Source organism: Lepidochelys olivacea, assembly GCF_965140295.1.
Source record: "Lepidochelys olivacea isolate rLepOli2 genome assembly, chromosome: 10".
NCBI lineage: Eukaryota > Metazoa > Chordata > Testudines > Cheloniidae > Lepidochelys > Lepidochelys olivacea.
In genome coordinates, this window is record NC_140420.1 from 72414302 (window position 1) to 72426397 (window position 12096).

Genomic DNA, 12096 nt, shown 5'->3' on the forward strand with positions numbered 1-12096 from the left:
CAACCTAATTTCCTTCTTTGACAGCGTTACTAGCCTGGGGATGGGAGGAGGCAATAGATGTAACATATCTTGGTTTTAGTAAGGCTTTGACATAGTCCCACATGACATTCTCATAAACAAACTAAGACAATGTGGTATAGATGAAATTATACACTACAAGGTGGGTGCACAACCGGTTGGAAGACCATACTCAAAGAGTAGTTATCAATGGTTCCCTGTCAAACAGAGAGTGTATCTAGTGGGATCCCACAGGAATAAGTCCTGGGTCCTGTACTATGCAATCTTTTCATTAGTAACTTGGATAATGTAGTGGAGAGTAAGCTTATAAAATATGCATATGATGGGGAGGGGGAGGGGTTTGCAAGCACTTTAGAGGACAGGATTAGAATTCAAAATGACAAATTGAATAACTGGTCTGAATTCATCAAGATTAAATTCAATACGAACAAGTACTTCACTTAGGAAGGAAAAATCAAATGCACAACTAGAAAATGGGGAATACTTGGCTAAGTTTTAGTACTGCAGAAAAGGATCTGGGGGTTACAGTGGATCACAAATACAAAATGAATCAACAATGTGAAGCAGTTGCAGAAAAGGCTAATATTCTGGAGTGTATTAACAGGAGTTTTGTATGTAAGGCATGAGAGGAAATTATCCTGCTCTACTCAGCACTGGTAAGGCCTCAGCCGGAGTACTGTGTACAGTTCTGTGTGCCACTCTTTAGGAAAGATATGGACAAATAAGAGAAAGTTCTGAGGAAAGCAACAAAAATTACAGAAGGTTTAGAAAACCTGATTTCTAAGGAAAGGTTAAAAAATGGTGCCTGTTTAGTCTTGAGAAAAGAAGACTGAGGGGGGACCTGATAACTGTCTTCAAATATGTTGAGAGGTTTTTTTCTTGTTTTTTTTTTTTAATTAAAGCGGATGGTAATCAATTATTCTCCCTATCCACTGGAGGTAGGGCAATAAGTAATGATATTAATCTGCAGCCAGGGAGATTTAGGTTAGATATTAAGAAAAACTTTCTAACTATAAGGGTAGTTAAGCACTGGAATGGACTTCGAAGGAAGGTTGTAGAATCCCCCTCATTGGATGTTCTTAAGAACAGGTTGGACAATCACCTGTCAGGGACGGTCTAGGGTTACTTGGTCCTGCCACAGCACAGGGAGCTGGACTTTATGGCTTCTCAAGGCCCCTCCAGGCCTATATTTTTATGAGTCTATGAAATAGCCCCAGCCTCCCCCCATTCAACCAACTCTGAGCCACAAGGGGCATGATCAAGCTCTCACTGAAGTCATCGGAAAACTTTCCTTTTTCATATATGCAATACACAGATGAACAATTATACAACTAAAGACTTTCATCAACTTTCTATAAACAAGCATGATCTAACACCAAAATTTGATTTATCAAATACTATGTGTTATAGAATGTGTCAATTTTACTATACTTCTGTGATTGGAGACTAGCAGAGAGATAAATGTTATAAAAACACTATAGATAGGTATCACTAAGGCTAAAATTGGGAAGTACCCAGTTCACTTTTTAAGCAAGACTATTAGACATCATATGTAACTAAAGACTTGATCTTGATCATTTACCCCCGCACACTCTATATTTATTGAAGGTATGTTGGTAATAAGAACATAACTTGTGATCCTTGATCCTTTAGTTAAGTCTACAGTAAAGCATCCAACAGAACTCTCAATTATGGTACAAACCATAAAAAAGCAAAATACTGCCTATATAACACTTGTTCATATTTCCTTTCTAGTTATTTAAATTAGTAGCAATTCCATTCAGCCCAAAGAATTGACTAAAACTGAATTTCACTTATAGACAATGGTGCTTCTTTTAACTAAATCAGAAATCAAAGATCACTTCAAAAAAGTCTAAGTGCTAAGAAAACTGAGGGCTTGTCTTCACTACAGGGGTAAGTCAACCTAAGTTACGCTACTCCAGCTACGTGAATAATGTAGCTGGAGCTGACTTAGCTTAGGTCGACTTACCCCAGTATCTTCACGGCACTGTGTCAATGGGAGATACTCTCCGGTCGACTTCCCTTACTCTTCTCAGAGAGCTGGAGTACCAGGGTTGACCAGAGATTGCTCTGCCATCAATTTAACAGGTCTTCACTAGACCCGTTAAATCAATCCCTGCTTCATCAAATGCAGCAGCATCAATCTCCCTGTAGTGGAGACCAGCCCTGAGAGACTAACCTTGCTCTACCAATGCATCTCAACCCTCACATGCAATAGAACTGGCAATTCCAGTTCAAAGTCCCCAGCTGCAATACTGTCAATAAGTACAGCACCTCCTGATATTCTAGGTCTAGTTGCAAGTTTTCTGAGTGAAAAAATATCTATGACATAGTTAAGATGAGAGATTTCACTGTAAGACCTTCAGAAAACTAAGTCTGATGTTGATCATATCCCTCCCTTCATAAATAAAATATGTTTGTCACCTCCCAACTCCACACCCACATTTACACTCACTAACGGAAGGGACAAAATAATTCTTTAAGTCTGACTTGAACATACAAAATCCATCACAGAGTCAGAGCTAAGATTGAAACTCCATTCTTAATCCACTTCACTGCTTAGGAGATCCCTAAAATGATGGAATGGTGTTGCAATATGAAATGACAACGGAGAGGAGTTAAAGGCCATTTCTAGATTTAATTCTGTGCCTTTGCTTTAACATAGAAGTTCCCCTATGATCAGGTGAGGTAGATGACTGGATAACTATGGAGGTCCATGGAGAACTGTCCAGTCACGTAGCTTTGGTTCCTCTTTCATATATCCTGCTTCTAAAAATGCACTAGAAGGCAAACAGGGCACACTGAATATTTTCCTAATGCCATTTTCCATGTAATTGCTGTAGAGGTCCCAAAAAGATTATGGAATTGTGAACAACATGAGAGGTGGTCCTTACAATTGCAAACTGGAGGGGAAGAGGTCCATTATAGCAGCATACACAGGAGGCTCTGGATACTGATCCCAGTCATGTGACATAACCTTTTGTAACCCTGACCCATGTCACGTGACCGTGGCCAACATATAAAGTGCATTCTCTGACTAGCACTACTGCACCCCACAGCTTGATTATAATGCATCAGATCATCTCTGTGTTAAAGTGTGGTCCATATCATAAAATTTTTTTGAAAGCTCCAGGTTAGTAGTGGTAATTCATCTGTTACAGGGATATAGATAATCCTTGTCAATGACATCCCAACTCAGAGTTACTTGTCATCAATAAGACTGCAGCTGATATAACAGAACCTCCCACATTAGGGAGGGGAAAAGTGGGTTTAAACTTATTTGCCTTAAATTCACACTATAATTTAAAATAGAATATCACCTTTTATAAAGTAACTAAGTGTTGACAGTTACACTGGGCTGATAGCTGCTTGACCTGCCACCTGATCAAATATTGGGATTAATTATATCACATTCTGCTGCTGTTTCCCCACGCTACACTGAGGAACACTTGACTGCCCTGCCTCTTCGGACACAAATTGCAAGGCCTTGTGACCGAATCAGTGAGTACACTGGGAGCCGAGCCAAATCAAGGAGCTAAGAAAGACCACATTAAAAAGTATTGTGATAAAGTGTAGGTAACTTACTCAGAGATTAAAGGAGATACAACTGTCACAGGGGAGCCAAATAAAACAAGGGCCAGTTGCTTTCAGCATGAAGCGTGAGCCCACGTTCACACAGATGCTGGAAGAATAGACTGACTTCATCACTACTTGCTGATTTTTTTTTTCCAGAGCGGTTGTATCACACCTGTAGTTTACAGTTCTTGGCTTTAATTCTCACTCACCAGAGAATGCCGAAATGGAACGCGGACATTTAATTCTAAAAATGGATTTGAGCTTCTCTCTTTTGGTCTTCAAATAAGCTCTCTGAAAGGTCTGTAACCATATCATCTCAGGCTGTGACCTCACCAACTGAGCAGAGACAGAATGGGTCAGCTCTTATGGAACTGGAGAATGAAAATCCAGGTGATTTAGGAAGTAATAGTGGTGGTTCAGTAGGTGGCTCTCCTTTCCTCCAAGTCAGCGAAATGAATCAATTACCCAGTATGGAGCTAAAGGATATTGTTTTATTGGAAATACCTTCTTTTCTATCATATACACAAACTAGGTCCTGAGCACATGTAACCTCTTAGGTTCCCACAACACTTTTCACAAGTATAAGAGCATTAACCTAGCTGTCTCAGTCAAGTATCAACTGCATTCTGCCTCTCTAATTAGACCTTGAAGTTCAACTGAAGATGTTATTTTTCACTTTCTCCCTCTAAAAGTGGCAGTACAGTGATGCTGGTGCATAGCAGCTGTCAAAAAAAGAGGCAGTTTGGTGTATGGAGAATGGATCCCTAAATATATTTTTACTTACACACTCTCCACCCTCCACCCCACTTCAGGATGGAAGTTGCTAGAGAAATAGCAACTGCTACTCATATTTAAAACTTTTTTTTTAAATTAAGAAAATAAACACATTCCAAAGACCTCCTAAAAACCACACCAAAACAAAAACTTTTCCTGGAAGCAATCACTGGTGTATGTGGCTCCCCCCAGATAATCACCACTTTCGTTTCCAATAATTTGCTTTGTAGATGGCATATTCCTTATTAACAAATGAATGACTTGTTTTGAACACAGTTCTTAGCTTTCTGAAATGCAGCCCCCAACCAAGCCTATGTATGGGATGTCTAATAAATGTCAATCTGAAAAAGAACACAAATTCCAAGAACTTCTGGTGCTCTTTGATAGTAATGCCCACTGCTGACTGGTCCTGAAAATTATTCTGTCTCCCCCTTTTGAACAAAAATAATCAGAAAGTGGTTGATCTGTTTTTGATATTAATCTTTTTTCTCTTCCTCTCACATGGAACAATCCACTCAACCGACAGATATCAGTTATCAATTAGTGGTAGGTGGAACATGAAACTGATCCAAAAAACTACGCAGTACATACATTGAAAGCAAACATATTAATTTTCCTGGATTGTCTGCATTTGCTGAAACTGGCTCTTGATTTCAGTAGAAGCAGATTAACTTTTATAGCTTTGGCGGTGGGGGGGAGGGTGTGCAAATCACCAGAGCAGTAACAGTCATGTCATGGCCATATTAGCATAAACAAAGAAAAACCATCCAGTATGCCAGTATCATCATCATTTTGTTCATCATTGTGCTAAACTAAACTTCCATTTAATCCTTCCCGCCCCCACACAAGGAAAAAGAGATCTTGTAAATATGTCCAATGCATGAATTTATTATCTATAAAATGCAAAACAATCAAAATGATAGGGGGGAAAATAAACTTAGCTTGAGTGCAACATTAGGACTGAGAAATCAAGCACGCAAGAACAGGAAATTCATAAAGTTACACACTCAAATTTAATTCATTCTGGTGTTTACATGAAATATACGTATATAACCTGCATTTTCTTGTAATCGCTATCTGGTGGTTCCGAACTTTAAAACGAGGTTTCTTCTAAATTGACGGGGCTATAGTCTGCCTGTGATTTACCAACTTTATGTTAAAATTTGTTACAAGATTACATAATACAGCTGTGGATTTCAATAAACCATTTTTACAGTCACTTTTCAGAGGAGAATCACAGTCTAGTGCTGCTATGAGAAACAGAAGATGGCAGTCCCGGGGTAAAAAATTAAGCTATGGACAGAACAACAGTGCAGAATTAAAAATGACATGAGATTAAAGGCCAGTATAGTCCACTGTGTCAAACACCCAGTGCTTCACAAAAAACTCCCCACCACCCTTGCCCACTTAGTTCTTACTTCTACCTGCTAAGGCTGTCTACACAAGCACTTTTCTTCCACAAGAACAAGTGGAGCTCTATCAATGGTAGCAATGTTGAGACTATAAATGTAGGCTGACCACTAGACTTTTACCCACCATCTTGGCAAACTCTGCTCAGATCAAGCATAGACAAAATAGAAGCTAAAACCTTACTGACAGTCAGTGGCCTGCCGACACTCGAACGCCCAACATTGCTACCAATAGAAGATATCGGTGGAGCTATACCCAGAAGTAGCAAGTGACAGATTTTCCAAAACAGCCTAACATAGATAAGATGGTTGAAGTTCCATTGACTTCAATAGGAACAGGATCAGACCTTGTGTCATCAGAAGACTCTTTCCCATACCATTATTTTATCAGGAGAGAAGGATAAGGTCATTAAAAAGCCGACAATCTACAAATTAACAGTTAAGGAATCTGTGTTTCGAAACAACAGGTTGGAGTCTATTTAAGGGGTTTCCAGATTGGAAAAGGTGGAGAGAGGTCTAAAATGTGCATTGCTAATTGTTCAGTGCACATGGCAAAGGTCCCTAGGACAGAACTGCTTGAAGAGAAGTAGCTTACCTAGAGTAGGACACTGGTTACTTGTTTTTAAAACTGGCACCATACATTTACGTTCCCTTCCAAACAGGGAATACATTTTGAGCAATACAAGGATTCCACAAGCAAACCACTAACAGGATGCACATCTGTGGTGCTATATACAGTAAAACACTTAAGCCTCCTGCCACTGATTCCAAAACATATTTGAACAATTTATATACATGTGTGTCTAGCTCTTGTTTGGCAGTTCCTATCATGCTGCAACAGGGCTTCTATTCAAAAGAAAAAGCTATCCTGTTCTTTATTATTGTGGTCATCCATGTCACCAGCTTCTAGAGAGACTGATATAAAACATACTGTACGATAGAAATCTTAGAGAGTTCTCCTGCCATTTCCTGATGATGACCCAGCTCCATTTCTGTCCTGTCTAAGGTCTGACAAAAAATGATACCCTAGGGTGAACATTAAGGTTTCTTGTTTCACACACAAACTGCAACTTGCAAGACCTCTCAATACTCCCTGAGTTCCAACAGCACTGACGTCCACCCAGAAATGTTCTCCAAAAAGGAAGGGGGCATTTCTATGCTTTTAAACTTATGCATGGTGCAGAACAGTGTCCTACATTACAGCATTCCACAAGTGGGAACCTTAAACTTTCTACTTAAAAGGTATTATCCGGGTTAGCTAAAAAGCTTCCTTTTTTTATTGTGGTATTAGACCTTTAATTTGATTTATTTGGGGAGCAAAGAATAAAACAAGGTAACCAAGATCCCTGGGAAAGAGCAAAATTGCATCAAATAGGTACAATTTGTGACACAAAAAAAGAAAGAACAAGTAGTTTAAATGTTGGTCTACTCACATATAATGGAGCTTGTTGTGGATTAAGTTTCATGACCCGAACACTGAAATGGAAGAGAAAAGACGTGTTAAAAACATTCAGTCCTCTCTAAAATTAACTTTTTTTTTTTTTTTTTTGGGTAAACTACAGAATCCTAAATAAATAATATACAAATCCACACAAGTCCACAGCTTGAGAAAAATTTCTAACTGTAATTTCACACTACTTTACCTTATGGGGGGTCCAGCTGATCTAAATAATACAACAACCAAATTCTTCCATCCTTGCTCATACTGGGCAGCATTGAGTAAGGGTGGCAGAATATTGCCCAAAGGGAACAGCTAGACCCTCCAACCTCTCCTGAACGAGGGGTGGCATGAAACTGCACCAACCTAACAGCAGAGCAGTGGTCACTGTTCCCTCTAAGCTGCGTGGGTGTGCGTGCGCACACAGATCCTAAACCCCATGCACACAAACCCTAAACCTCGCGCGCACGGCAAAACACTGCATCTCACCAACACCACCAAAGTCCCGGGGCTGGTGTGACGGCGCTTCCTAGGGCAGCTCCTGGCGGCTCACCCGCCCGCCGGCAGGAGCCAGCCGTGCAGGCGGCTCCTAGGCACAGAGGCGGAGGGGGTCTCCATGTGCTGCACCAGCTCCCTCCTGCCCAATCAGAGCTGTGGGGGTGGGGCTTGCAAGCACTAGCAGTGGGCAGAAAGCCCTCTCTCCCCCCACCCCTCCGCCCGACCCTAAGAGCCAGAGGGACCTGCAAGCCCCACTCCACGGCTCCAGCAGCTCCCATTGGCGCGTTTCCCGGCCAGTGGGAGCCACGCAGCTCACGCTTCTGGCGGGCACAGCACATGTAGAGTCTGGAGACACACACCCCCCGCGCCGCTCTGACCCTAGGAGCCGGAGACCTCCCAGCAGGGCTGGTGAGTGCAGCCAGGGAAGGGGGCAGGGCGTGATGGAGTGAGTGTCTGGGAGGTCTGTGGTGGGGGGCTGGGCTGTGAGGGTGTGGAGGGCGCTGGTCAGTGGATCATTTGGACATGCTGATGTCTATTAAGAGTTAGATGGAGGACTGAGATCTGGACAGAGTTTATATTGAATGTGCAAATGAAAAAGATCGCAGGGAAAAACAGCAAGGTTAGTTTAGTAGTCTTTGACATTTCGACCAATAAGGAAATTAAAATGCATTTGTAATTACATATCTTATTCTTGGCTGATAATCATTTATTGATATTTTTTAGGAAAATTTTAAATTTGAAACACAAACTCTTGTTTTTCTTTTTTTACTCATGGTGTCTCTTATCTGAAAACCCATATAAATTGACACAAATTGCAAATTAAAACTTTTTAAATGTATAAGCATTTTACTCGCTTGGACACATTTGCCTCATGGGGCACAAATTTGAACTCTGCTTCAAAAATTTGCACAGAAGAAATCTTTTGCGCACATGGCCTGTCAAAAATTAGAGGGAACACTGGCAGTCGTCCCATTTTGCTCTGAGGGAAGGGGAGGTTACTTCACCCATTTCAGGCAGAAGTTTACTCCTTCCCTCTGCACCCAACCAGCTGCTTTGGCCAGAGTGCAGGGAAGGCAGTGCCAGGACTCCTCCCAGTCAGGGGCAGAGGAGCCAGCAGCTATCTCCCGGGTTGATAATAGTTAGCGGAGAAGGAACTTACTCTCCTTTACCTTCATGTCAGTTCACCTCTCTTCATTCCCAAAACACATCCTAAAAGCCACTTGTTTCCGAATGTGTTCTTTAGTGTGATGACTCCTGTAACCCTTCCACGCATCTGACACCCCACTGATATTTGCCCCCTTTTATTGCTTTTGTTGGGTCCTTTATAACAGTGGTTCCTAAACTAGGGGCGCCACTTGTTCAGGGAAAGCCCCTGACGGGACGGGACGGTTTGTTTACCTGCTGCGTCCGCAGGTTCAGCCGATCGCGGCTCCCGCTGGCTGTGGTTTGCCGTTCCAGCCCAATGGGGGCTGCGGGAAGGGCAGCCAGCACGTCCCTCGGCCCACACCACTTCCTGCAGCCCCCGTTGGCCTGGAATGGAGAACTGCGGCCAGGGGGAGCCATGATCGGCTGAACCTGCGGACGCAGCAGGTAAACAAACCGGCCTGGGCCACCAGGGGCTTTCCCAGAACAAGCGGCGCCCCTAGTTTGGGAACCACTGCTTTACAGGGTGTTTTTTTTAATCTCCATGAATGTGCTGAGTTCTCTGTAATGGTGCAGAATGCCCTGAAGGTCTCTGCATGTTGCATGTTAATAATTATTATAATTCCACTATACTTTGCCAATGATTCCCCCCGCTTTTAGCACAAAACTGTTTTATTTATTGTAGCTGTTCTCCCTCAAGTCACAATTACAGTACTGATGGCTTGTTCCAGAAAGAAGTGGTGAAATCCATTAGTCTGGCAAATGTATCTTCCAAAGGAATCTGGTCCCTGTGCTTGCTAGAGTGGTGTCTTTCAGGAAACATTCCAAGAAAACGCAGTACACTGGAAAATCATTCTTTATGAAATTCAGGAATGTTCTTCAGAGAAAGCAGCATACAGTGCCCAAGCATTTCTTCAGTGATAGCCTAGTCAGGAAACATCAGTCCTTGTCCCCATCATTTCCTATTCCAGTCTGGGAATCCTTAGTGGGTAAACCACACATAGATGAAAATTTTTTTGAAAAATTCAGCCGCGGTTAGAGGTAGGTGCCGTTTTAATTCTGTGCTGTGACAATGCACGCTGCTTTCTAGAGCCTTTAAACTAAGGATCTGTTAATTCTAATATGTAACAAAAGAAAATTTGGATATTTAAATGCTTTTGGGTCAATTTGGCACTCCTGAAATATAAGGGATTGCCCTTATATTGCCAGGAGATTAAAGTCTCTTGTGTACCCAAAGGGCAGGTGCAACACGCGCATTGGCAATGCAACCCCTCCTTTCATAGATCCTTTGAAGACATGCCTCAGACTTGACTCAGAAGAGCCAATTACTTGAGAGGCAAGAAGGAAATCGAGGCTCCACACCCACACAATCCTTGGCTTCTATGCTTACACTGCCAACAAAAGTATCAATTAGTGAAAACTGTGTTGACAGCTCGAGCTTCTATCCTCTAGTACTTGTCCTGAGACCCACCAACTCATTTCCCATAGGCCAACAAAGAGCCAAGAGATAGTAATGACTTTCCTCACTACTAACATGGACCATAGTACCCATAGTCCATTTCAGTACCCAAACACTTTCACCTTCCAAATCGCCCCTTCCTATCGTGGTTGTGTCCCGTAGATTTCCCCATAAAGAACTGCATTTTCTTAAACATAACTTCCATTTCCTTTTCTTCTACAGATGTGCTTTTTATTTTCACAACATCAGAAGACAAGCTAGGAGAATTGTATTATAGGTATGTGGGGGGAGGTGGGGAGAGAAGCTTCTCTATGTAAAGCCAATGGCAAAAAGTGTGCAAGCTTTTCTTTTAACTTCCCAAATGTTCACTTTGCTTAAAAAGGACTATGAGAAGTTAGTAGCTGATTCTAGTATGTCTCTATTCAAATGTTTCCAGGAGTCAGGCACCAGAATCCTAACTGCACATTGTGAGAATGTACACCTTAGTCCGGGAGAGCCTGAATTCAGGTACAGGATATTTAAAGGAGTTTTTGATTCTCTCTCTCTTTTTTTTTTTTTTTTTTTTTTTTTTTTTTTAATAAAGCACCATACAACATAGAAACAGAAATCAAATGTGGCCTTAGAGATAAGGATAGATTTTTTACTTCACCCTCCTGGTGAAGTCATAAATCCCTTGCAATTTGGTTTTGTGATTTGTTGCATCATCAAATCCTTCCAAGGAAGCTGAAGGCTTTGCACCTATTCATCATCCTAGGATCTTAGGTATTACTATGACTGTCAGTACATCTAAACTCCCAGGACCAACCTAGAAGGGAAGGATAACATTGCAGCTCAAGTTTTGGGAATGGAAGTCAGGAAAACTTGATTCTGTTCCCAGCTCCACCATGGATATTCTATATGACCTGGGGAAAAGATCTCTGGGTTAAATTTTGGGCCCATTGAAGTCAGTGGGAGTTTTGACATTGGTTTCAGTGGGGCCTGGATTTCACCCTTTAGTTTTAGTTGCCAAGCTGTAATAGATAATACTCATCCTACTTGGGGGCTATGAGCTAAACTTATTCATAACCACAACATGCTTTGAGATCCAGAGATGGAGGAGAGCAAAGCTTTAGTCTTATAATAGGACCTTTCAATTGTGCTCATTTCCTTCAGTAGTGGTGGGAGCAAATCTCTAAGTACTTAAGGCCCCCGGTAAGCAGGATGAAAATGCCACCTGCACCTAACACACATACTTTGAATATCTACCCCCTCCCTGGGGTTTGCCTTCATTGTTAACTTAAACAGCAAACCAAAACAAACCTCAGCCTAAACTTTCTCCTGATCTTAGCAATTCCTACACTCTTTCCCCTGAAGGACACCCTCTAATTCCTTTTGCCTTATAGTCAAACCTTTTTGTACACGTTGGTAGGACTAATTATTTAGACATGCCTGGTCTGGTTACAAGGAGGAATCAGCAAAATCACTTTGTATGTCTGTGCAGGGTCCTAGTACCTGACACCTTGTTATATACACTCTTATTCCTTAACAGCTTCTAAATCTGGTCATAACATCATGTCTAGTTTCAATCACAACATTCTCTTCTCGGAGTCACAATAAAAGTTTTACAAAATAGCTGTGTTTGAAAGACTTGTTTTGCCTTTTTCTCGCCTTTCAGCTTGTAAGACAGTGTATTACTTGTGAAAATGGGGGGCCAGTAACATTGGCTTGAGGGTGGCATGCTTTTGCGAGGTGCCGAGCAAGCTTCCTGCACACAGCTCTGC

General features: G+C 41.7%; 1 protein-coding gene across 4 annotated transcripts in view; it reads right to left on the minus strand.

Moving 5' to 3' along the window:
• The window catches only part of AKAP13 (A-kinase anchoring protein 13), a 325968-nt gene that overhangs the window by 226346 nt on the left and 87526 nt on the right, over positions 1 to 12096 (minus strand). For all 4 annotated transcript variants that reach the window (XM_084642499.1, XM_084642498.1, XM_084642496.1 and 1 more), the window contains exon 4: positions 7232 to 7274. In XM_084642499.1, coding sequence (XP_084498625.1) covers positions 7232 to 7274 — 43 coding nt within the window. The remainder of the gene's footprint in view (positions 1 to 7231; positions 7275 to 12096) is intronic.